Below are 25,356 nucleotides of genomic sequence, written 5' to 3'. Positions count from 1 at the left end.
GTTGCCGACCCCCGTGCTAACCACTGGACTACCGGGCCGCCCGAAATAAAATACTGTTTTACTTATATCATAAATGTCTGGATTAACGAAAATTTACAAAACACAACATATTACCAAATATTACATTCTTGGGATATTGTTTTAAATACTGGTATCATAACAATGCTTGTATTGTTTTTTTTTCTTTCAATTGAAGCGTTTCAAAAAAGAAAAACTATTTCAAGGCAACCCAACAAAAGATTGTATTTCTGAGTTGCTGCCCCTTCCTAATACAACAGTGGGTAGTGGAAGAGAATTGTTTGGCTATAAGCAGCAGATGTACAATTATTCTTTTCAGACAGAGACCCCCCCCCCCCCACGCCTCAGTCCCACCTTTCCTCGCCCCCAATCCAGACACTACTGCAGCAGCTTCTGCAGCAGATGGGAGATGAAAGGAGGCACTGGGAGGATGGAGGGTACACAGAAAGCAGGCGTAACAACTGAAGAGAAGAAAAGGGCACAGGGGTCAACTGTGGCAACAGAAGGAGGGAGGAAACTTGTGTAAGGATAGATCGATATTTATATTTCCCCCCTTTATACCAGACCCCTCTAAATTCACATCTCTTTCAGCCAGATGTCAACAAGTTCTTTCAGCTTTAACGAAATTGTGGGGCTTTCAGCAAAATGATTTGGTTTGGTACTGACTTTATCCATTGTTTTGTGATAAAATCGCATGACTATTTTGCATGAAGCTGCATTTTTTGTTTATGTCTTATTAGGCTTTCTTGAAATGAACAAATGATGTGAAGCAAAAACAACAAAATAAAACATCAGTATTAAGATCAGTTGCAAGATAAGAATATACAAATAAGTGAGAACTATAAATTTGGTATATGTTAGCCCTTTCAGGGACCGCGGTTACTACAATGGACAGTCTATCATTTTATCAGGTTGCAGGGTGTATGAAAAGGTTAAAGCACGTTTTTTGGGGGGGGGGGGGCTGGGGATGTTCTTTTTAATTCACAGAGGGGGAAAAGAGTTAGTGTAAAATTCACAACAATGCTGTTTTACAGGCAGTCCAAGTGAATGATATCTTTTCATCGAGGCTTAACGTCCAGTGTTCAAGGGTTCCCTAACGAGCTAATGGAAAAGACCATTTCACAAGTGAATACAGCTGCCTATTCAGGACCCCACCCAGGGAGACACTAGCTGCATTTCAGCTATGCAGGAAGCTGCAGGACAATGTTCAAGTTCTATTTAGCTGCACCACACCAGGGCAGCTACAGCAGCTGTTTAAACCAGAGGGGACACAAGGACAACTTGCAAACAGAGTCCCCCCCGCTTTTTTGTATTGTTGACACAATTGAAGGCGTAATTGATTAGTCAGTGGCAATGAGGTACATTAAGTGTATTTTGATTTGATTTTAATTCAATTTGGAACTGAGAAAAAACTCCAAAAATAAATAAAGACAAAAAATGATTTCATGAATGAATCATTTAGGTGGCAACAGCAACACGATACACACATGATTATGGTAATTTCTATAACAGTCAGAAACAGATTTACTCATGTTACCGTTTTATTCACAACTGCCACCATCATCAAAAAGCACGCAGCTCTGCCTGGGCAGAAAGCAGGGACGCTGATTTCAAATAATTTCATCTCTTTCCTCTCCTATTGAATTGTCTGCATTGCTTTAATTCTACTCCTCTGTGATTTGAAATGATTGAGAGCAATTATCCGCCTGAATACAGTACTGTACTCAAGGTGAATTTTCACCTGATGTTTGGCGCCCCCTGGAGGGCGTCTGGAGCATAGGCCTAATGTAAAAACGGGCGAGCGGACCCTGAGCTCTTGTCGTACGTGCATACCTCCTCTCACTCTCTTTTTTGACATTGTGTGGAATCTACTATATTTCAAAAGATTTGAAACGTCGGCGTAACTACCAATTTGGCAGACGTGACTCACTTAGAAAAACTAATGGTCACCGTCAAGCTGATGTTCTTGTCCTTTAAGTAACTACCACAGCGACCGGAAGCAGGCAAGTTTTTAAAAGTATCGGCTGCTCTCAATAATTACAAAAGAACGTTTATATATGACAACCTATTGCCAAAGTTTTAAGTGACGATGTAAAAAAATGCTCAAAACTGGGATAGACTCCAGCATCCCCGGCTACCCTGTTCAGGGCAAGCGGTGTTGAAAATGGATGGATGGTTACAGATAGTTTATTTTACAGATATTCTAATAGATAATGCAGTAAAGGATGTAAAAACAATGAGTAAAATGTAGCTTTAAGATATATGGACCATATAATGGTCAGGTGCTGAAAACTACTCAAGGTTACAGACGCAAGGGAACACTTATGGACAGACCGCGCAGAATTTGACACACTTAAAATTCAATTAACCACTCTTGAATGTCAGCAATAAAACAAGGATAGGCTTTTAAAAAGTGGTACATGCTTGAAACAATGCTGTAACAGAAGTATCACTCTCAGTAGCAAAAAAATAAAATAAAATTTACAACCGTTCAATGAAACCCCTCAAACAGTCTTTCTTACAAGTCATTGTCTCTACCCATTATGGAATATCAGTTGAATACTGTAATAAATACAGTGACCAGTGTAAAATCCAAAGGAATTTGAAGTTTTTTTGTGGCTGAAAGCCAAAGAAAAAGTCAAGGATAAATCTGGCAACTTGATGCTATAATGCAGGTCGTCCATTTAGTTTGTCATGCATGAGAGTGATGGCGCTTCCCGTAAAGTCCCGTAGAACCTGCACTGTTTCTCGTTGGAGCTGCAGTGACTCACGCACGAATTCCTGCTGAGTTTCTGCTAGCTGCTGCACCGACTCAGACAGAAGCTCCAAGGAGCGAGATACCGTTTCCAGCAGGATGTTGGTGGCATGCTGCTCCTGGAGGCTGAGTGAGGCATTTTGAAGCATGCTGTCCCTCACATTTGCGCTGGGCTGACCAGTGATCGGAAGTGAGGCTGTCATGGTTGAAGTGCCAGAGGAAGTATGAGGTTGTTCTTGTTTATGGAGGCCATTGTTTCCTAGGTGATCCCCTCTTAGTTTAGATGCCTGACTTGAAGGCAGGACGTCTTCTTTAGTGTCATCATCCCAGTCTGCCAAAGAAACAAAAAGCATCGTCAGCCAACGAAAACCAACCAGAAATTTTATAATATAAAGCTGTCTTTTCAACTGGAACGCATTTATGGCAACTCACCTTCGGAAGCAGGTATTTCAAACTGTACATCAAAGCCAGTATGCGACGAGTCCCCTGAAACAATAAACATCAGAATGAAATGTGCAATGCATTGTTTTGGAGGGAAGTAAAAAAAAAACAATTAAAAAGTTGTGTAACTATACAGTCTATACTGTATACTTTATACGGATGTTAGGTTTGTAAATCTTTATGTTGGGAATTTCCACGGCAGAGCCCAGGCCTCAACCCGAATAATCAGCAGGCTTACCCAAAGAGGGCTAGCTGTGCAGATTGCCAGAAATAACACTGTGCTGACACTACGTAATTTTAAAACACATTTTAAGAAAATAAAGATTAAAGTACAACGTATGGCTGGAAAAAAAAAAGTTGGCATCATTAAAGAATTGAATGTACATCTTTGCTACCTGATTGTGCAAATCCACTTGAAGAGTAGGACATTGGCGCAGGCCGAGCCAACTCTTCAGCACCATTGGGTGAACTCTGCATTCCGACCATGTCGTCCTCGTCCATTCCTTCAACTTCGTCATCATCACAAAGGGGGCCTAAGTCATTGTTGATGTGGTCTTCCCGATCCATCTCCAAAATCTGGAGCACGACTTTTTCTGTTTGATTAAGGTCTTTAGCTAGACGGGAGTTGACGCCCCGGTTTGGCACCTTGCCCGACCGCATGGCAGCAACTTTCCGTTTGGTGTCACACTTCAGGTCCGACCATTTCTTCACGACCTCAATGACCTCACGCTGACATTCGCCAATCTCATTGACACGGGCTGCAATTTCAGCCCATGTGCGCTTCTTCACATCAGTTGCCACACCACGGTTGAATTTTCCTTGGGGTTAAAAAAAACAAAACAAAAGCAACAACATGAGAGTAGCATATCTGACATCCAGTACTTAACCTTTTACAATTCGAAAAAAAATAGCTCTGGAGTAGGAATATGAGGAATAATACGAGGATTAATACTGTGTGGATATATATACATCTATATATATATATATATATATATATATAAAGAGAGAGAGAAACACAGTGGGCGATTGATTAGCACATTCGTCTCACAGTCAAGAGTGCAGGTTTGATTCTGGCTCCAGCCTCCTGTGTGGAGTTTACATGTTCTTCCCTGTGCCCGCGTGAGTTTTCTCTGGGTACTCCGGTTTCCTCCCACATTCCAAAAAAAATGTGTGGCAGGTTAATGGAACAGTCTAAATTGTCCCTACGTCTGAGTGTGAGTGCGGATGGTCGCTCATCTCTGTGTGCCCTGCGATTGGCTGGCACGAAGCGGTGCTGGGATAGGCTCCAGCACGCCCGGCGATCCTTGTGAGGACAAGCGGATCAGAAAATGGAAGGATGGAGACACATTTTTTAAAGTACTAAATAAATATTTAGTATTTTGTTTCTAAACATAAAATAGGTTGTGTTAAATTGACAGTGCTCTTTTTGTTCATTCAATCATTTTAGAGCTGTGATTTTTGTAAAGTGATATTTGTAATTACAGTTATCATAATGTCAGAGGCTAATATGGGCTCAAATGTAAAATGGGCAATACAGTGGAAGTGGGCGCTTGGACCTGCAGTGTGCAGCCTTATTGTAAAGTAATATGTCAGTAGCAAATAAAAGAACAGTGCACTACTTGGCTGCAACCAGTAGATGCTGTTGATTAGTCTCAGCTACTAGTTTTAAGTTCAGAGAACAAAATGACAGCCATATCCCATACCGTTAATGTATAATTTCTAGAAAATTTGCATATGAAAAAACACACTTTTGTTTGTAATTTAACATTCACATAATATAAATGGGTGTTAAAATAAATAATTACAAAGCTAATTGTTACTTTCCCCATCGTCCTCAAATGCCTCTCTCCACTTGAAAGACTATACGTGTTTGCCTTAGCTTCATTACGTTTTGGTTAACATATAGTATGTGGTCACAGGAACGTTGGTTCACAGTATTAAACCAACCACATTAGGAAGAGCATTGATAGACATACCCACAACGACTGAGCGATGTTTCCTCACTTCATCTAAAAGTATGTGGACCTCACTGAAAGTGAAACGGGCTTTCCTTTTTTTGAAGCGTATAACACTGTCTTGGTTGAAGAGTAACGTTGAAGACATCCTCCACAAAACAGCGTCAGTGGTTCTTCAGCTGCTTTGTGTACCGACCGCCACTCAGCTCCAATTTCCAGATGAGTCTGTCAAAGGTCGATAATTACATTGAGATTGTTATTTTATAACTAAAAGCACAAGAACTAAATCATGGGGTTAAAGTTACATGCATTTTGACTCAATTGAGAATAAACATACACGCGTTCCAGACTAGCACCCTGGACTACTTTGACATAAAATAAGAAAACCTTTATTAGTCTTGCAATGGAGAAATTCCCAATTCACAGCAGCAAAGTTATGAAAGGAAGAAGTAGAACAACAAAATATAGACTATATTATATATACATAAGACTCATATTACTGACAATTAACGTAATGTTCGAATGACATACAGTATTTTGTGCTTTTTAACCGTACCCACGGAGAACCGACGAACAATACATACGCTGTATCACACTTGCGACAGCATAACTTAAAACGGATACAATAATTATATTCGCACGACCTCGCGTATTAATAACCTTTACAGACGCCGATTTAAAATAACATTTATCAGACAAAATACATTTCAAGAGCGCTTGTTTAGACATAAGATGTGGTAACGCCGACATTTGGTATCGTCAGCTCGGCTAGTTTTTTTAAGGCAGTGATGGCTAAAGCTAACTTTGACTGAGGTTAGCAGCAAATGATGCACTGTTCAATTTATCCTCACATCATGGACTACATCAATTGCAAATGTACACGCGTGTTTTTTTTTACACAGCACTGACATAATTGTTCTACACGAATGGTATGGCCACAGACGTTGTTTGATAGTATTAGCTTTGTGGCAGCACTGATACTCATCAAGCTCAGCTATGCTTTCTTTACAGCAACACAGCAAAAGCTCATGCTAGTGCTGAGCTAATAAAGCGACGTATTCACACATGCTGACCATTGGACGGCAGGCCAACTTCAAGACTGCAACCACAAAATGAGGAAAACTCACCCAAATTTGCAAAAACTGATAATTGCTCTTGAAGTATTTCTATAAATGTCCTAATCAAGCAGCTAGCTAGTATAAAGCTAGCGAGAAGACTCATCCAGACGAGGTCCGGTGAGTAGTTCAGGTGAGATAGCCTGACTGAAAGAGCGATCCTGCTTTCCCGCAAAAAAAATATATAACTTATATAATTTGAATTCAATCGCACCCGTTATCCAATAAATAGACGAATATATTTGATTGCTATGAATTCTCTTTTGTTGAAAAATTCCAGACTGAATAATGTGCTCTTATTGTGAAAGAAAATCACTTCCGCGAGAGAGAGAAAGAGAGAGAGAGAAAGAGAGAGAGAGATTGTATTCATGGGGAATACACAGATTTAAGGCAATTGAACTTTGCATTTGATACATTTGTGTCGTATCTTTTGCAAGTGTGTGTGTGTATGCGCGCAGGGGAATGTGGATTTAGTTTTAAGGGTTACAAAACAAAATATTCAATATTAAATAATACTGGATGCATTCAGCTCCTTTTCTGTTAGTTTAAATTCTAATTGTGAATACTGCTGCAATGACAATGTAATTTCCCGTAACGATTAGGGGTGTATTACCCCCCACCCCAAATAAATCGAAACAATGTTTTTTTATTTAAAAAAAGATGAGTGCACCATCTTTAAATATATTGAGATATGCCAAATCGTTCTTCGTTGGAGAAATATCTTGAAGGAAATGCCAAATTTGCAGTAACCTACAAATTCATTTATATTGAAAATGACGAGAAACTCAGCGCATAATATAACCTCTGGAACTCAGCTGTACCACATTGAATTGAATGGTAATGCCAGAGAATGTCCTTGAATCGTATCGTACCCGATGTATTGAGCTACATATCAAGTCATCTTTTATTGGAGACATACTGTACATTCCCTTATCTCTCTTGAGAGTGAGTTTGGCTGTCAGTTTTAATCTACCTGTGGTGATGAAAAGGCATGTCTCAATCACTTAAGTGTTGGTCATTCATGAAGTCGGTCAACAGCCGGTGTTCTTCGATTCGAATCTCAAACCATTCAGTACAGCTCCTTTATTTCTACTACAGCACACGTGGCTATTGCAACGAGCAGTTAAAGTGGTTCAAACTACAATGACAAAAACTTTGAAAAAGGCACGTCCAATATTGGCTGCATGCGTTGGTAGCATACACATTTTCTATGTTGGTTTTATTCATTCACACACTATGCTGTTTCAGGCATATCCATAGAATAAGTTGTAACAATGAAAACGTAAAAAAAGACTAATGTGGGCACGTGACACTTAATACTTGATGTAAAATTACATACCGGTAATAGCTGTCAGCCTGTCCAAACCAAACATTGTCTCTGTATGTTAAAGCATGCTATAAGGAGAAGATAAGAGATATTACACTTAAGATTTTCATTGTGTGACATATAATTCATATTTGATGACGTAGCGTTTTATTGAAGCCAGCATTTGCAGGCTAGACTGTAAGCACTTTATTTAATTGAATGCAAAACTACAAAAAAAAGACACCTTTGTGGCAATTTAACTCTTATTGTTTGGCTAAGCGGCTGACCTTCTAAGGTTTATGATGACTTTCACAAATTTAAGGCGAAATGTTTTTTGGCAACTGAAATGTAGTTGATTCAGCCCAACTGTTTCACATTTTCTGCGGTCTATGATTTGGACTCACCTCTTCACATTTTCATTTTGAATTAAGTGCAGTTCAAAAGCAAATGTCAAGCAGCAAACCTAATGACCTAAGCTCGGCGTGCAATCAATCACGCTGGCTAACTGCTTTCTCTTCAGCGGTGTGAACATCATCAGTGAATCTTTGTGCTTCCATGGATGGATAATGGCATCATTTCTGCCTTACAATTAACATGGCACAGTCAACAATTCTATAACTGCCTTGTGATCAAGCATTGCTTTGAAAATAACATTTGCAGACAGTGAGGTGGATGAATAAAATAGGAAGTTGTTGGAAGGTGGAAAAAAAATATATATATATATAGAACATCTCTAACAAAGTGCCTCCAAGTAGGAATATCCTTTTGGGCTCAAGAATACATGGTCAATTGAAGCCACTGAAAAGACACAAGCACAAGGAAGATAACACAGTGACAGTTAAAAATCTAATGAGTTTGGGCTGCATCTATCGATGTCAAAGAGAAGTCTGATGCGTTTACCTCCTGAACATTGACTTTGATCTTCCCACTGTTGTCCTTATCCAGCGTTTTAAAGGCACCTGAAAAAAAGAGCAGTCTCGTCAATAGTGTTTGAGCGCCTCAACATCGACATACAAACCCAGAGTGGATTAGGCTCATTTGAAACTCACGGCACATAGCATCCAGCCTGACGAGACAGCCAATGTAGTTGTCGAAATCCATGTTGCCACTTTCGTCGCTATACCTGCGAATGATCATCTGGAAAAGCTGCTCACTCAGAGGAAAGCCTGCGGATGACCATTTCAACAGCCCATATGAAATCAAATTCAACTTTTCAGACTATGAGGCCAAAAACTGTCAAATATGGGTCATAGTAAATACTGTTGAAAGTCGGGTTTTTGTCACAGACAAGACAAAGACGGAAAAGTAGATTTTCAGAAATCTGCATTGTTTCAAGATGCAATGAGTAAAGATGCATAAAGGACATTTTCATCGATACTTAAATAATAAAATGCCAGGCAAAAAAAAAATAATAATAAAAACCTCACCTGCAGCTCTGAAGGCATTGGGCAATTCAGCAGCCCCGATAACACCAGAGCCATCTGAATCATAGGACTTGTACACTCCCTAAACAAGAAGGTACATTTTTCAAATACCGGTATGCATTCAAATTTAGAAGGACAAGGGATTTCACAGTATTTACATGTGGAATCTTGTCAATTTTCTGGTTCAAACCAGAAACCAGAAAAGGACTATGGTCATAATATATGGTCTATGGTCATATGGTCTTTTTTGAAAAAATGTGAAAATTTGGAAACAACAGAAACCCAAGGCTCTTTGGGAAGTGCATCCAGTTTCCAAATTGTTTCAGAATGTTATCCAATGCCCCCCCCCCCCCCAAAAAAACCCTAAACAAATCCACCTGATACCAATTATTTTAGGGCTTGAAATAAAAATAGATTACAATTCTGTTGTGCTCATTTTCTCTGATTGTATGCAAAACATCCACTTCCTGTGAAAGAAACTTCAATCCGAGCAATTAAATGCTGCAGTGGGACTTTGCAGAGGTCTTCTGGGCAATTGTATCTCAAGTGGCAGCGAATGATTTCACCCCAGCGGAGGCATTGAGAAGCTTCTCATTGGCATGCTCCAACTGGCCAAGGAGCAGAAAGATTCAACTCTTTACAAATAGAAGTTGCGGGAGAATTGCCATGCTGTGATGTTTACTTGTGTGCAGTACCAAAAACAGCCATTAAAATCCGAGTATCAGTATTTTTAAAGACTCATTGTGTCAAAATGAGGCAAAACCCTCCGCCCTTTTTTCCCCCACCCTTTAGGCACAGTTGCGAGCAAGTACTCAGCCATGTAATTCTAATTTCCTTAGGCTATATTGTGCCAGCTATTCTTCAAAGTCATCTGGTTGGAGCAACAAAGCAGAAGGGTACATGTACCAAAATCTGGGACAATTTTAAACATTGCCCCCAAGCCCCTCCCCTTCACCAACTTAACCCTTTCAGGGACAGCGGTTACTACTGTACAGTGGACATCTTATCACATTATCAGGTTACAGGGTGCATGAAAGAATTACTCTGATTTTAACAAGAATTTGATCTTACAAAAGAGTATAGTTGAACCTGTTGTCAGTTTTTGGAATGAGGCTCTGAAGTTGGGCGAATTTGTGTTTCCTTCCAATTGCTAGCCTAGAAACTATATTTTGGAGAATCTTTAAGTCGACACCAGAGATAGGGGCAGAGGTCAGCTCAGCCACTCTTAGGAACAGATACACAGTCGAAACTTTGAAGGCTACAGGTGAGACAGTTTACCAGATATTGCTATTTAAAAATGGCCTTTCAGAGTAAGATGCCAAAACCCTGGAAACTATCATTCATTCAATGATTTTTCATGAGAAAACTATGGACGGGAGGGACCTAATATTTCAAAATTTTCCTATCAACGAGTACTACATTTTTTCTGTGATGGTCGAGTGAGAAGATTTTCAGAAATTTGATGAAATGACACAGGATGACCCCGAAGGCTTTTTTTTTTAAAGCACACTGTTCAAATTACCGGTAGTTTAAAAAAATGAATTGAATTTGACTTGTTGGATTAATAATGTATATATTCCTGACAACATTTTACCTTGCAGTAATTCAAAAAGTTACATTATTATTGAATGTAATGGAATGTGACTTGACTACATTGCAATCGCAAAAATACTTGGACTGTGTTGTCATTGTTGCACAGTACTAACAACAGTCTTTTTTCTCTGACTCACTGCTGACCACAGGATTGCAACAGCATAGAAAGGAAACACCCATGTAGAACAAATGCGTCAATTCTGCAATACTTGCCTGCCATTTCTTTATGTTATTCCAGAGGTATTTGAATTCATGGAAGCCAAGTTTTCCAGTGCTGTCACTCTGGAACTTTATTAAGGTCCATGGGCAAGCACGGGCAAATATGTGCTCTGTCATGTTTGCCTATGGTGTATTTCAGATCACATTACTCAGCATACACACCCAGTGAACATCGTATTAGTTTTATTTTGGACAGCTGCTATGAAAGGCTGACTGCATGGGCACTTGTGCACCTTCGGATATTTTTAAAACGACACGAAAGTTGAGTCGACAATGGGCATCTAGGATACAACATTTGAATTGCTCATGTTCTTGTTTGCTACGGTGGGCGACTGGTTAGCATGTCTGCCTCACAGAGCACACAGAGGTTATGGGTTTGATTCTGGGGCCCGAATTTGCAGTGTGAAGTTTGCATGTTCTCCCCGCACCTACGTGGGTGTTCTCCGGGTATTCAGGTTTCCTCCCACATTCCAAAAACATCCATGGTAGGTAGGTTCATGGAGCACCCTAAATTGTCCCAACGTATGATGATTGTGACTGTGAATGGTTGTGTGTGTGCCCCACGATTGCTGGGAACCAGTTCAGGATGTATTAACCTGCCATGCATGTTTTGGGCATGTGGGAGGAAACCGTAGTCCCTGGAGAAAACCCACACAGGCACAGGGAGAAAATGCTAACTCCACACAGGAAGGCCGAAGCCAAAATCAAACCCTGCACCTCTGCACCGTGAGGCAGACATGCTAACCAGTCAACCACTGCCGCCAAATATATTTATAGCTTAGCAAACGTTTCTAGGGCAGCGGTCCAGTACCCAATCTTGTTTAGCACCATGGACTATAAAGACAAACTTTGGCAGGCCCTTGGTGTGTGGCAGAGCGACAGAGATAACCATCTCGCCCGTGGCTATCGTACAACACGATTGTCCACTGTCAAATATAGATGTTAGCGCCAAAGCTAGCCCCGTCAAGCCAGCCGTCCCAACAAAGGTTGTTCATATTTCAAAACGAAGACAATACAAATCAATGAAGGTGATAGACTAATTTCATTCAGAGCATTCTTCTGTCTGTCTTGTCTTCAGTGATAAGTACAAGACCATTAATGGCTGTCTAACTTCTAATTGTGCCCGTTTTGAATCGCACATTTCAGTCACACATTTGTCATTGTGCCACAATGTACCAACACATAAAACAAAGCCCTCTAAAGATAGAAAAGGTAAAAAGGATACATCCATGACTGCCACCATGCTTCTGCAAGACTCAATCGTGAAACCATCCGTCTTCAGATCTCCATCTGAAACATAGACGAAATAAGGTTGTTTTCCTTCTGCAACATAATATATAATGCTTTCATATACATGCATAAATTTCGAGAACCTCTATCAGGATTTTTAAGTTTCTTTCGGTGAAGAGAATCTGAATCTGTGGTAATGTGTGTAAAATATGTGCGAATACTGTACAGCAAAATAACTTACGTTTTCCAATGATTTTGTTGAGGATGTTCATGAGTTCAGTGGGACTCACTTCCATGTCCTGTGAAAATTCAAGAGTAACCGTTTAAAAGTGACACCATTCAATCAAATGTTTAATGTAAAATGGATTAAAAACAAACAAACAAAAAATAAGGAACTTGGGACTAAGAAACCGATGCATGTAATGAAAAAGCAGTTCAGAATCAACACTTTTTTGGACAACTTTTTTATTTTGTAGATGTTGCTAAATGCATGATAAAACATTGCACAATATATTCTAATTTGATAAGTTCATTGCATGGAATCATGAACAAGCCTAAATATAATTAATCTAAATACTGCTTCAAATAAAATACAATGCAAATGATGCACCTTTAAACAATATGAATGAAAAAAAAAAGACAACACTTGTGGCTTTTCTGTACTGACTGGGACTTTGGACCTGGAAATCACAGTTGATGTCTCATTGCAGACAACTGAAAAAAAAACGGCAACTAGTTATTGGACAGAGTCTCCTTTCTGACTACTGCTTGTGCTCTCGTGCGGTGTGCAACACAAATGTACTGCTGAGTGTGAGCTGAGGGATTATAGTGAGTATAATAAATTACATTACAGTGAAAATATCTTATATCCAAGTCCTGCACCGCTATGAATCCAGCTGATATAGTTAGATATATTTCTAGTGAGGTTGAAAAAAAGGACAGAGTGGTTCCTCCATTCGTTTCTCCCATAGCCTCCTTGATCCGATACGGGGAAGTACGACCAAAAGTTAAAAAAGTACTAGTTGTAATCTCGGATACTGGATGGATGGAGGTTCTAAAATGCATTTAGTGAAATCACAAAGGGCTTAGAATACGTTGAGCAGCCCAACATATTTGAGCTGCTCAAATTGAAAGCATTATGAAATTCACGGCACTTTTCCAAGAGCCTGGTTCCACACCGAGATGGCCTTTCTTGGACTAGAGTGGTCATTCTTCCGTCATGAGACTTTTTGGGGGGCCGAGCAGTTACAATGCAACCACTTTTCAGAAATATCTCGGAAGTGGCTCCAAAACGCCAGCAGGCTTGGGCCAAGTGGAGCCATGACACGTCGCTGTTCTCTGATTGGCCAACAGCAATTCAGTAAGCAACTCTACTGCACATGGCCATTTCCAGGTTTTACGTGAGGCAAGGATATAATACAAAAAGGTAATATTGTGTTTTACAACACCACTAAACCACATTAACAATTTTAGATTTATTATTGGATGAAATGTTGGTGCTTGATCGTACACACCGCTCGCCAGGTGTCAATTCACTTGAATGAGACGTCTCCAGTTGCAGCTAAGGCCTCGGAGATGGAGGCTTTGAGCGGATGCCAAGCCCGCTGACTCAGAGAGGCGGCCAAATGAATGAGACTAGCCTCTCCGTTTCGAATGAATGAGGGCTGGCGGTGAGGTTTGTGTGTCGCTCGCAAATTAACGAGAGCACTATTTCAACCATGGTACATATGAAATTGTAAATATGGTTCAAAGTCTTTATAATACAGTGAATATGTTGTAAAGTATACACTGTATTTTTGACTTGACGGTGGCCTGTCCGAGAGCAGTCTGTGTCTTGTAGGCTTAAACCCGCAAACAGATTTTGTCAATATGTGGAAAGGTGAATGGATGAAAGGTTACGTGCATTTGAGGGGCTGTACTTTGCGACGTGGCCCCATCGTGCAATTTATCATTTGAGTTGTCGCAAAAACTGCTGACGAGACTCAGCACTGAGGAAATATTCTCATATCAATTGTCTGAAAGCGCCGTCCTCTTCACTCACCAATACAGCGGACCCCTGCTGTTTCACTTATGTGCAGATTTAATAAAATATTTACATTGTATACCGGTATATATTTTTTGTGTTTGTTTTCAGGGGGAGCCATTGTACATTATTCGTGGAAAATGGCTTTTAGTTTTAACTAAAGAATATTTCGCGGTTAAAAAAAAATTCATGATTTTGCAGCACTTCCAAAAATAGATTTATAGAATGCAATGTATATAATGGGCGGCAATTACACATGCATTTCGGCTATTTACGGGCTGGCCCCATCCCTCTCCTCCGCAAATAGCGGTGGTCCACTGAAATTCCCCTCAACAACTGAAATTCAATCTCTGGTGGGAGTAATGACAGGACCAAGAAAAGAGGAACTTGTAAATAATGAAATTAGAACCACCAACTTGGTCAGAAGACAGAATGTGATTAACAACTTACATTCAATAGAGACAATAAAAACTGTCAGACGGATGAATTGGGTTGAACACTCACATCTCCGGCGAGCTGCTGGAAGACTCTGCGGAACTGTTTCTCTTCATCACTCTCATGCTGCTCTGCATATGCAAGAGGTCTGCGAGGTGCAGGCTTTGAGAAGGTTACAAACGTTGTCATTAGTCTTGAGTTAATAACGCAGCGTTGCACGCATTGAGTGAGGTAGGAAATGCCTGTCACTCACAGGTTCGGAGGGAATGAACTGGGCTGGGTCGATGTTCCTGCAAAAGCACGGTTAAAATGAGAAGTTGAAAAGACAAGGCAAACTGCATGTTTTGGTATTGGAGGATTTTTTTTGTGCGTAAGATCTCACCCGATAACATTGATAAGGCCACCAATGAACTTTCTGGCAAACGACATCTTTAGTCAGCTGTGAAGATCAAATGTAACAGATTAATAAAAAATACAAACACCACACATCTTGAGTCAGTTGTGAAGATCAAATGTCACAGATTAATAAATAATACAAACACCACAAATATTACACGGTTCTGGATGCAACAGTAAGTTTGGTGGTGTGATTGTGACCACTTTGGCGTGTACAAAGATGCTTTGTTTTCATTTGTAACCAATTACGATGTACAATAACAAAGACTCTGGTGTGCTATAAAGAAGTGGCAGCTGGTCAATCGAGGTTGCTGCTGGGGCTAAGGCAACACTGATGGTGGTCACCACAATACTTTCCTTCAATACAAAAAAAATTTAACAAATATTTCCAAGAAAAAAAAACTTTCAACATATACAGTATTCATTTTTTTGATGAGCAGAATAAGTGGTGTAATAGTTAACAATTATTTGCTTTGTTTGTCCCTGTTGACTAATTTCATGAAACACTTCCATCTGGGGTGCACAATTTTTCTTTTACCCACTAAACCCTTTGAAATGTTGACATTGGACCGCTTGAATGAGCACCATGATAGTCACTCAATACAGATGTGTAGATATCACTATTTATTGCTCTTGTTTCAGGTAACTAAAAAATATTGTCAAGAAAATTTAGTAATGTATTTTTCTATGTAACTGTTTAGGGTGAAACAAACCATTTTTTAAAAAGCTGTTGCGAATTAGAAAAATGTTTACTATGGTAGTTTGGAGTGTTTATGTTCAACGGTTATGTAATAATTTAATAATAATAATAATAGTAATAACACATTTAGTTCGAAAGTGAATTTTTTGTTTGGCTTGATGTTTCCAAGCATTACTTGTCAATGTGTGCAATAAGAGGGACAGTAATTTGCCCAATTTAATTTAACTTACTAACAATTTTCTTCCAGATAAATTCATGGTTTGACAGGGCTAAATACCCATTTGAATGTTTCATTAAGTTTGTTTTTTAAGCCTGTCCTTTTCCTGTCAGTCATTTTGGAAATGACATGAATACTGTTGGATATCTGTCAGAAGCAGAGCTGTGACTGAATTTCTTGCTTTCTTTCATAGATGCTCTTTTGGACTAAAGATCAAAGTAATGAACCCATGTCTCATTCCCAGTCACAATATGCTTGTGCGCATCTGTGCGTTATTTGGGAACCTATCTGGCACAAACTTTTGCAAAGCCCATTGCTGTTTTATGAGTTTTGAAGCACTTCCTGGTTTTATTCTGAGATATTCAGCTATGTCATTGTTGGTGACTTACGATCTTCTCTGATCAGTGCCTCAACCCTGGATTAACCAATGTTGATGGTCTACTGCTCCTTGGCTTGCACATTATGCAACCTTTTAAAAATACACAGTAGTGGTTCCCTTTCCAAAGCAAGAAATTCAATCACAGCATTCTGTATCTGACATTCAATGGCGTCATTACCAAAGTGCCAGGAAGAGGACAGGCTTGAGCAAATTTTTGTTTTAAATAAACCCTCAAGTATTTAGAGTAAAAACGAATATAATATAATATAATATAATATAATATAATATAATATAATATAATATAATATATATATATCATATATGGAATGTATGTATGCATGCATGCATCCATGTAAGCATGCAACTTCTGGTTTTACTTATAGTTTTTAGGGACACGCCCACCACCCTAATAAATGTTTCCTGGTTGGTAAAACGCTGCCGTTTCGCCGCACCCCGAAAGCTAAATGGCCAAGTTTATTTGTTGTTCTTATTATTTTGCTGTTCTTCGTTTATGGTCTCCAATAAGCCTTCAAGCCTTAACAGTGAGCCAATTTGTACATAACCCGTACAATGAGGAAGAAGTGAACTGTCATCTATAGATTAGGATCATTTCTTCCCTGACGCTTAAAAACTAACACTGCAACGTGTTGTTGTTCCACTGTTTGTTGGATGAAATAAATTGCAAGAAGAAAAAAAAACACGTCATGTTCGTTACTGAAATGTTTTCCAACTACTCCGTTTCAGCAATGCTGGTGAATCCTCGAGCCTCCAACAGTGACATTTTCCTGAGCTAGCTAATACTGTACAGTATCGGCTAACACGAAGCTAGCCAGCTAACTATGAGGGACGCAACCTTGCCTGTCGAATTGGACAGACATTTGAATTTAGCTAATAGTTATCTATCCTTACATGCTTTGGCAATAATAAATATGCGCAAGGACTTACCGTAGTGGGCAGCGTTACACAAGTTTTTAGCAAGAGGGTCGGCCGGGGTTTGGCAAGTTTCGAAGCAGCTGGCACTTGGGATCTCTCACCACAAACACACCCTGACAACCGCTAGTGGAGAGGAGGAAGCACGACGACAGTATGTACTACAATACAAGTTGGAGCCGTCCTGCAGCCAGAACCGCACCTCTCGTTTGCATGCTTACTGCGTTACATGACTGCCATCTATTGGAATTAGATCAAACCGCAAGCGCGACCCAATAAATCAATAGTATCCAACTGCAGACCAATAAATGCTCTAAAATTGTACTGACACAGGGTAAACATGAATATTCTGGCCCCTTTTACATTTTACCCCGAAATAGCCTGGTTCCACCTTGTGTTCGTGTTTCCATGAAATCTTTTTGAGGTCGTGCTGATAGAATGGAACTGTTCCTCAAACCTCTTCCAAGTAGGCACGAGCTGATGTTGGATTCTGACAGTATGATAACCATGAGCAAAAATATCGCAATCCCCCAGTATCACAGTTTTATCATTACAGCTCGAAAGCCCATATCCCGCTCATAGACGAACGTCTGCAAGTCTTTGCGAAGATTGCAAATGTCGAGTTCTAATCAGGGTTCGTTCAAGGGCGCACATATTTGCGAGACATTTGCCAACCGTTTTTGATTGTTTTTCTTGTCACAAAATATTTTCTTATGTTCAAAATGTCCCTGTGAACCTTCACAAACTCGCGAAATTTTGTTAAAACGCCCCCCCCCCATTCAACACAATCTTAATTTATTTTTAAACAAAAATATAGAACATTTGGTACATTAACAAACATACACCATGTTAAGATTAAATAAATAAGTCAAATTAATTTATATCACACTTGACAAAAGTCTCAAATGGGTTCACATGACAAAGGTGGGCAACAGGAAGATGCTAGCTAAGCTAAAAGCTATGATGGACACTAGTCCCTCCCACGCCCTCCAGCCCGCCCTGACAGCACGAGGTAGCTCCTTCAGTCAGAGACTGTTACACCCGCGCTGCAAGGAGAGACACCGCTGCTTGTCCCTACCGACCGCTGTCAGGCTGCTGAATAAAAAATAAAATGATGTGAAAAACAATTGTAATTAGCACAACCATCTTATCTATATCTATATTTATATTGCACTTAATTGAACGGTGTAGATTTATTTTGTGAATGCAAACACTTTGTTTTTCTTCTTTCTACACACCGTATTACTTTGCGAGATCTCGCATTACTTTGCGAGATCTCGCAAAGTTTTTTTTCCCCTTCCATGTCCCCTTAGGGGCTCCGTACAATCTTGATGCTGTAGACCAGTGGTCACCAACATGGTGCCCGCGGGCACCAGGTAGCCCGTGAAGACCACTTGAGTAGCCCGCCAGTGCCTGGACATTGTGATTTGCTAGTAGAAATTATGATTTAAAAATGCAAACATTGGCAGTACTGTGAGACATTTCGAAACACGATCAAAGTCTGACAATTTAAATCATCAAGTATTAAAAATAACACATCCTCATATTATTGAAGGTATTTTGGACAAATATGTTATTTCAGACGTGTATCAATTTGGTAGCCCTTCACACAATCGGTACACATGAAGTTGCTCTCACCCTCAAAAATGTTGGTGACACCTGCTGTAGACTGTAAATTTCCCCAGTGTGGGACAAATAAAGGATATCTTAATCTTAATCTTAATCTTAATTCCCTTATTTAAAAACTGGTTCGACAGAAATAAATTGTCACTGAACCTGAAAAAATCGAAGTTAATTGTTTTTGGCACAAGACCAATTAAACACCAAGCTAAAATTATGGTAAACTCAATTGAAATAGAAAGAGCGTATGAAACCAAGTTTCTCGGATTAGTAATAGACTCAAAACTATGTTGGAAACCACATATCGATGACGTAAAAAGAAAAATAGCCAAGACCGTAGGGATCCTCTACAAAACCAAGGAAGTGCTAAATAAGAGATCTTTGTACACATTATACACTTCATTATTATTACCATATATGACCTACTGTGTGTAAATATGGGGAAATGCCTGCAAAACAAACACACTCCCTATTCTCAAACTACAAAAAAAAAGCAATTCGAATTATTAATAGATCAAAATATACGGAACCCACAAATCCACTATTTATCAAATTACCGGTAAATATGATGAAATTTTATGACCTGGTTGACTTTAAAATCGCCCAATTAATGTACAAAGCACACAATAACCTGCTCTGCCAAAACATTCAGAAGTTTTTTGAAATTCGAGAAAGCAACTATGAATTAAGAGGTACCAACTTATTCAAAAAACTCAAAACAAAGACAAGCAAAGGTGTTAATCTGTGGAATAATCTCGAAACAGACCTAAAAATGAGTAAATCGCTTGCTGAGTTCAAAAACAAATTCAAAAAAATAGTACAAACAACCTACATCAATCAGAATTAAAATGATAAATTCTAAACATTAAATATAATGATAAATCAGAACTAAGTTGATAAATAGAGAAAGGTATTGAAATATCCATTCTGAATACAAGAGAAAATTGACACAAGAGTGCCAGGGTGAGGATGTATATAATCCCGATACAAACCAAAAGTTGTAAAAATATCACGGTTAAGAGTAAAGTATGAGCCTTAATGGAGACTTCTTACTTTTTCTTTTCTGATTGATACAAAAATGATTTAGTAGATATAAACACATAACGGGGTAGGACTAGATAAGTTTTTTACTTCATCCTACTCCCTTGAACATAATAACTGTGTTGAATGAAGACTGATTTCTTTCTTTTTACTTTTTTATCTACCTTATTTTCTGTCAAATTATTACTGTATATGTTTTATGTTCAATAAACAATAAACAAAACAAACAAAACCCTAAGGAGGATGGCCACCCAGCAATGGATGCCAAGTTGGTGACAATTTTCACATAATATGATACTATAGAGCTTGTTGGAATCATGTGAAAGTCCAACCAATCAGATGAAGCTCTGCAGGAACTTCAGTAAAGTGGGTCCTGGGACCCAGTTACTCAATGTAGAAATCTCCACAGCAGCTCCTCCAAGTAGGTGGTCAACCGCCCAGACAGTTAATGCAGAACCCAGACAGCAACCTACAATTTTGGTCGTCGTCGCCAAGTCCACTCCGCAAGCCGTGGAAGATGGGGAGGAAAGAGAATAGAAGTGGCACTCAAACAGGCCAACATGTCATTCAACTAAATGCAAGATTATGTTAATAAGTCTTTCGTTGTATTTTAAACAATTCTACTGAGGTTTATTAATAGTCGTGGGGTAAATCATGACAGAACACTAGAGACCAAATTTTAAAAATGCTCTAATCCCGAACTTACAGACTTCTTTTTGGCTCCCGGAATCACTACAAGACCAGCGTGTTGCGAATAAAGGTTTTTGGGACAAAACAAAAGGTACCACTAAGTCAACAAGACTGGAAGGTGTATAATGTTTCATCGGCAAGTAACAAAACCTTGAAATCACATCTCAAGTGGATTTGGGAACTTTCTCATCCTTAACAGGAGTCTAGCTGCAATATTTTGTACCTATTTCAGACGTTTAATATTAGACATGGAAAGACCAGAGAATAATATGGTAATACAGTATTGCTAAAAATCAAGGCATGGATTATGATTTCTGCATCAATAACAGAAAAAAACGGGGCGGATTTTTGCAATATCACGGAGGCGAAACACCCCCAGCCTATACTGTATTATGATATATGGGTGGAGGGCATCCTCCCATATATAGGGCTGCATAACCTTTTGCTTCTGTGATGGGGGCCTGGATCAGTTTGTAACAGAAAAAGTGTGACTGCAAGAGTCCCTAAAGATAAAAATGTATCGTTTTCCAGAAACTCACACAAAATCAAATATCCTTTTCTGGATTTGTCACAGAACAAAAGTCAGGAAATACATAGTAAGACTTAATGATATACTGTAAATAATAACTAAATAACCCCCCATGGGTTCGTCACAGAAAAAAAAAAGCCCTGAAATAAATTACACCATTTATGAAATAAATAAAAATCAACTTTCCTCTGATGAAGTTTATACATGACACCACAACCTTCATGACAGAATCCCAAGTCAATACTTTGCAGCACACACACATACACTTGCTGGTGTATTAAGCAGTGAATTTGAAACCCCGTTTTTCCATCTCCCAATTCATGCATCCTATTAGACCCCCGAGACGCGAACACCATACTCTGAGCCTCGTCAGTTTTTGCTGGCCAGCTTTGACCAGTCCAGGTCTAACTCTTGCGTAGTTTGGTGCACTCTGCCGAAAATATCCTCCACTGTCGTAGTCCCATTGAGACTTTGGATGGCTGCCAGCTCCTCGCACATCACAAAGTTCGTGCTCACTCCACGAAGAAAAAATTAGCTGTTGTTGCGTTGTGTCCTACACGTCCATGATCTCATCCAGTGCTAATGAAAATAATGATTTCATCTTCTGCTGCACCTGGGCATATACATTACCCGCGATTTCTTCAATATGTCTGTACTCGTTCAATATTGTACTCGTTGATAGACTCAGGAGGGTTTCAGATTTTTTTTTCTGGGGTTGCCAGATAACGGCACAGACCGTTGAATGATGCAATACATGTCACGTTACAGGATAAGTGTTTTTAATTATAACTAATTAATAGTTAATAATGAAAATAGTTGAGAACTAAGGTACATATTATTGCAAAAGCCCAACTTTATGATCAAAATACAAATCCACTGCGGAGGCAGGCCGGATCCGGCCCGCGGGCCGTATTTTGGGGACCATTGTTTTACAGTTTCATATTTTGCAAAACAAGTAGTTTTTGAAAATTAAACGCATTGATCACTCTTCACAAGACTCTAATGTAAATATTAAATGCAAGTTTGTTTAGAATGCACACAGGCTTTTGTAGTGTATTACATTCACTTACTCAAAATCAGTTGTTTAGATTCCCGCTGACCTGTAGAATTTTCACGATGCTTAGCGAAGTTTAACAAGGCACATTGGGTGGCACGGTGATGAACTACATAGCACATAATGGCTATGCGGCTGACTGTGCCTTGCTTGCTTCAAACCCAGAAATGTATTTGAGTGCATGTGAAATTTTATGTGAATTTTCATTGGCTGGAATCTGATGGTGCCACATTACAAAAGTACGATTAAAAATGTCAATTGCTGCCAAACCAGTGGCCAAGTGATTAGCTACTCATTGAGACAGATGACAAACCCCACACACACCGTGGTAGAGTTTCAGTTTGGTTCTGCCGCATCGCTCAGGGTGCGGCATCTTGATTAAGAGGCTCCTCTGTGCAAGTAGTAAAAAGAACTATGTGTGTGTGTATGTGTGTGTGTGAGAATGTAAGGTGTATTTAGGAGCTCTGAAGAGAAAGGTCCGTTGGCAAGTCCAATCTCATATTAACCAGGGACAGCACTCACTAGTGGTGACAGTGGACAGCTTACCATGTTATCCAGTTACGGGGTGCATGAAAGGGTTGAGGAGGAGCAATGTGTTTTTTTTCCAAGCCACACAACAGCGAAAACCCTCGATGGCCTCAGCAGGATCTCACAAAGTGCACAGGAGTTTGCCCAACCAGTCTACATGTGCTTTGTCAACTTGGAGAAGGCCTTTCACAGTGTCTCTCTGGGTTCCTTTGTGGGGTACTCTGGAGGTATGAGGTACCTAACTGTTGGTTCCTTATACAACTGATATCAGAGTTTGGTCCACATTGCTGGTAGTAAGTCAGATTTGGTTTCAGTGGGAGTTGGACACCGGCCTTGTCTGGTGGCCTCAGTGCTGCGTCTCAGACTTTTACAAATTATGTTGTTCTGTTGGCTTGATCAAGATTGCAATCGCACTGGAGCAGTTCAACAACAGAATGTGAAGCGAGCTGGGATTAGAATCAGCCGCTCCAAATGTGTCACCATTCAGAAGGTGTAGGGTCGTGCCTGGATCAGGAAAGAGATCTTGCCCGAAATGGAGTAGTTCCAGTATTTTGATACGCCTGCCTGATATCATTGATACAAGCTGCCAAAATGATCAATTCATAGTCAGTACCGACTGTCCTGGCTCTATGATTAAACTTACTATGTTCAAAATAACAGTAGTGGGCATTGCCCACTACTTAGCAATCCCTTGTGGCATCCATCCATCCGTTGAATTAATTTAAACTAAAATCTTTATCGCATGTCCTAACTCGAGGGCAGCACGGTGGTCGACTGGTTAGCGCGTCGGTCTCACAATGCAGTGGTGCAGGATTCAATTCCGGCTCCAGCCTCCTGTGTGGAGTTTGCACGTTCTCCCCAGGCCTGCGTGGCTTTTCTGCGGTACTTCGGTTTCCTCACACATTCCAAAAACATGTCCAAAACAGCAGCTTATGTAACACTCTAAATTGTCCCTAGATGTGAGTGTGAGCGCGGATGGTTGTTTGTCAATGTGTGCCCTGCAATTGGCTGGCAACCAGTTCAGGGTGTACCCCGCCCACTGCCCGAAGACAGCTGGTATAGGCTGCAGCATGCCCCGTGACCCTTGTGAGGATAAGTGGATCAGAAAATGGATGGACGGATGGATGTCCTCACTAGCTTGTGGCAACGGAAGCCAGTTCGAACTGACTCGAGGCCCATTCACACTCACATTCACACCTCTGGTCAATTGAGAGTCTTTAATTAACCTATTATGCATGCTTCAAAACGTGGGAGCAACCAAGACTACCCGCAGAAACCCACGCAGACATGGGGGAGTACATGCAACAACAACATGATGCCTTGTTTTTTTTTCAATCATCATAAATAATCAACTGCATTCTAACGTTCATAAAATATTTGGATCTGTGAATTTCAGCGAGGCTGCTGAAGATTTGATAGCGTATGATGTGCGCAGCAGAAAGGGGTATCCAGCCGTCAGATTCCCACTCCACCTAAAATGACTCCATCCATGAAATAGAGGTATCCATGGTTACATCAGGAGCCATGTTAAAAGGTGCCTGACTGTGTCTCTTCTCAAGAAGCCGTCTCTCTCCCCATTCATCATTTGAATACATCGCTCCTGGCATCTCAAGGTTTTTCTAAAGCTAACCCGTTTGCTTTCGCAAATGAGATTTGCAGTGTATGATTTCAATAATTTTCATGATGACAGACCGCTCCTTTAAACGTCTCTGAATTATGGATGCAAATATTCCTTCGGCAATTACCTGTGTGACTTTGAAGGATTGAAATGAACAGCTTCAACATTTCAGGGATATTGAGGCTGCAGGTCGAAATATTGTATCGTAGCATCCCAGTGCGACATATTTGCAGTCTTCAGAACAACCTGTTTCCTTGACAACGCAGTTTTATCATTCAAGCCCATTGCTACCTTGTCTCAAAGCAGGAATGAAATGGGGTTTAGATTTATGTCGCAGCGAGCACTCACAACACAGCTCAGTCTGGAGTGAGCACGGCGGATAGATTGAGATGTACAGAAAAAAAAAACATATTTTCCGTGCGGCAGGGGGAGAAAAAATAGTGCATTATTCAACGGGTGATTTATTTTTCCATGTCGCCTTTACGAAAATAATGAAAGCGGTACTATGTTATGGAGACTTATTTTGATGTGATCAGTGAATTGAAATATACAGTGAGTATGTGACCAAACATTTGATTTATTTGTGGCAGAGATACTATATATGGGATAAGTCATCCCGGGGGTGGTTCAAGCAACGTACTACAGTAGGTTTATCTTAAAACAGCAGTTTCAACATAATAAGTCAGGGAGAGCAAATGGGCGATGTGCCCTGCAATTGACAGGTGGTCAGTTGAAGGTGTGCAAAACGCCAGGCCCCCCCCCCCCTTCCCCCAGTCATCCTGACAAGAAAACCTGTACGATATGAATGGATGGAAATTTCATTTTTTAACGTTTACTGGTTTGTAATCAATTGCATCTGTCATTGCGGAACAATTCCGAGATGACCTAATTTTCTAAGCTGTAGTATGGCTGTGTCCTCTTGTGTTTAATTTAATAGTGTTGGTACTACCATTGCTGTGTTTTGTGGTGATACAGACATTTTTTTAAAATCCCCTTAATGTTAATTGAAATATATATCTATTGTGTGTGCGTCCATTCGTGTGTGTGTGTGTGTGTGAGTGTGGAGATATATTGTATTCAATTAGAATTGGTATACAAGCTGAGTTTAGTGTCTCAGAGTGTCATCAGCAGTTTTTAGCA

The 25,356-nt window shown here is 39.9% G+C and overlaps 2 protein-coding genes and 1 long non-coding RNA gene across 3 annotated transcripts; 1 reads left to right on the top strand and 2 right to left on the bottom strand.

Annotated features, from left to right (window-relative positions):
• Nucleotides 1–2,187: 2,187 nt before the first annotated feature.
• zgc:153990 (uncharacterized protein LOC768125 homolog) lies at nucleotides 2,188–6,607 on the bottom strand. Its single transcript, XM_052046287.1, has 5 exons — nucleotides 6,297–6,607; nucleotides 5,191–5,394; nucleotides 3,610–4,032; nucleotides 3,206–3,259; nucleotides 2,188–3,104 (listed from the first exon to the last, which is right to left on the bottom strand). The coding sequence occupies exons 2-5, from the start codon at nucleotides 5,315–5,317 to the stop codon at nucleotides 2,683–2,685; spliced, it is 1,026 nt and encodes a 341-aa protein (XP_051902247.1). The 5' UTR covers nucleotides 5,318–5,394; nucleotides 6,297–6,607; the 3' UTR covers nucleotides 2,188–2,682.
• Nucleotides 4,386–23,724, top strand: LOC127587850 (uncharacterized). Its single transcript, XR_007958885.1, has 2 exons — nucleotides 4,386–4,420; nucleotides 23,556–23,724. It is a non-coding gene; the product is annotated as an uncharacterized LOC127587850 (long non-coding RNA).
• On the bottom strand, nucleotides 7,459–17,350 carry capns1a (calpain, small subunit 1 a). The gene is made up of 11 exons (XM_052046312.1): nucleotides 17,152–17,350; nucleotides 14,897–14,953; nucleotides 14,768–14,804; nucleotides 14,584–14,676; nucleotides 12,298–12,355; nucleotides 12,052–12,116; nucleotides 10,817–10,889; nucleotides 9,018–9,092; nucleotides 8,640–8,756; nucleotides 8,491–8,549; nucleotides 7,459–8,388 (listed from the first exon to the last, which is right to left on the bottom strand). The coding sequence occupies exons 2-11, from the start codon at nucleotides 14,941–14,943 to the stop codon at nucleotides 8,362–8,364; spliced, it is 651 nt and encodes a 216-aa protein (XP_051902272.1). The 5' UTR covers nucleotides 14,944–14,953; nucleotides 17,152–17,350; the 3' UTR covers nucleotides 7,459–8,361.
• Nucleotides 23,725–25,356: the final 1,632 nt, after the last annotated feature.

This window comes from Hippocampus zosterae, chromosome 16 (genome assembly GCF_025434085.1).
Source record: "Hippocampus zosterae strain Florida chromosome 16, ASM2543408v3, whole genome shotgun sequence".
NCBI lineage: Eukaryota > Metazoa > Chordata > Actinopteri > Syngnathiformes > Syngnathidae > Hippocampus > Hippocampus zosterae.
The sequence above is the reverse complement of the archived record's forward strand: the minus strand, read 5'-3'. Positions and strand labels throughout refer to the sequence as shown.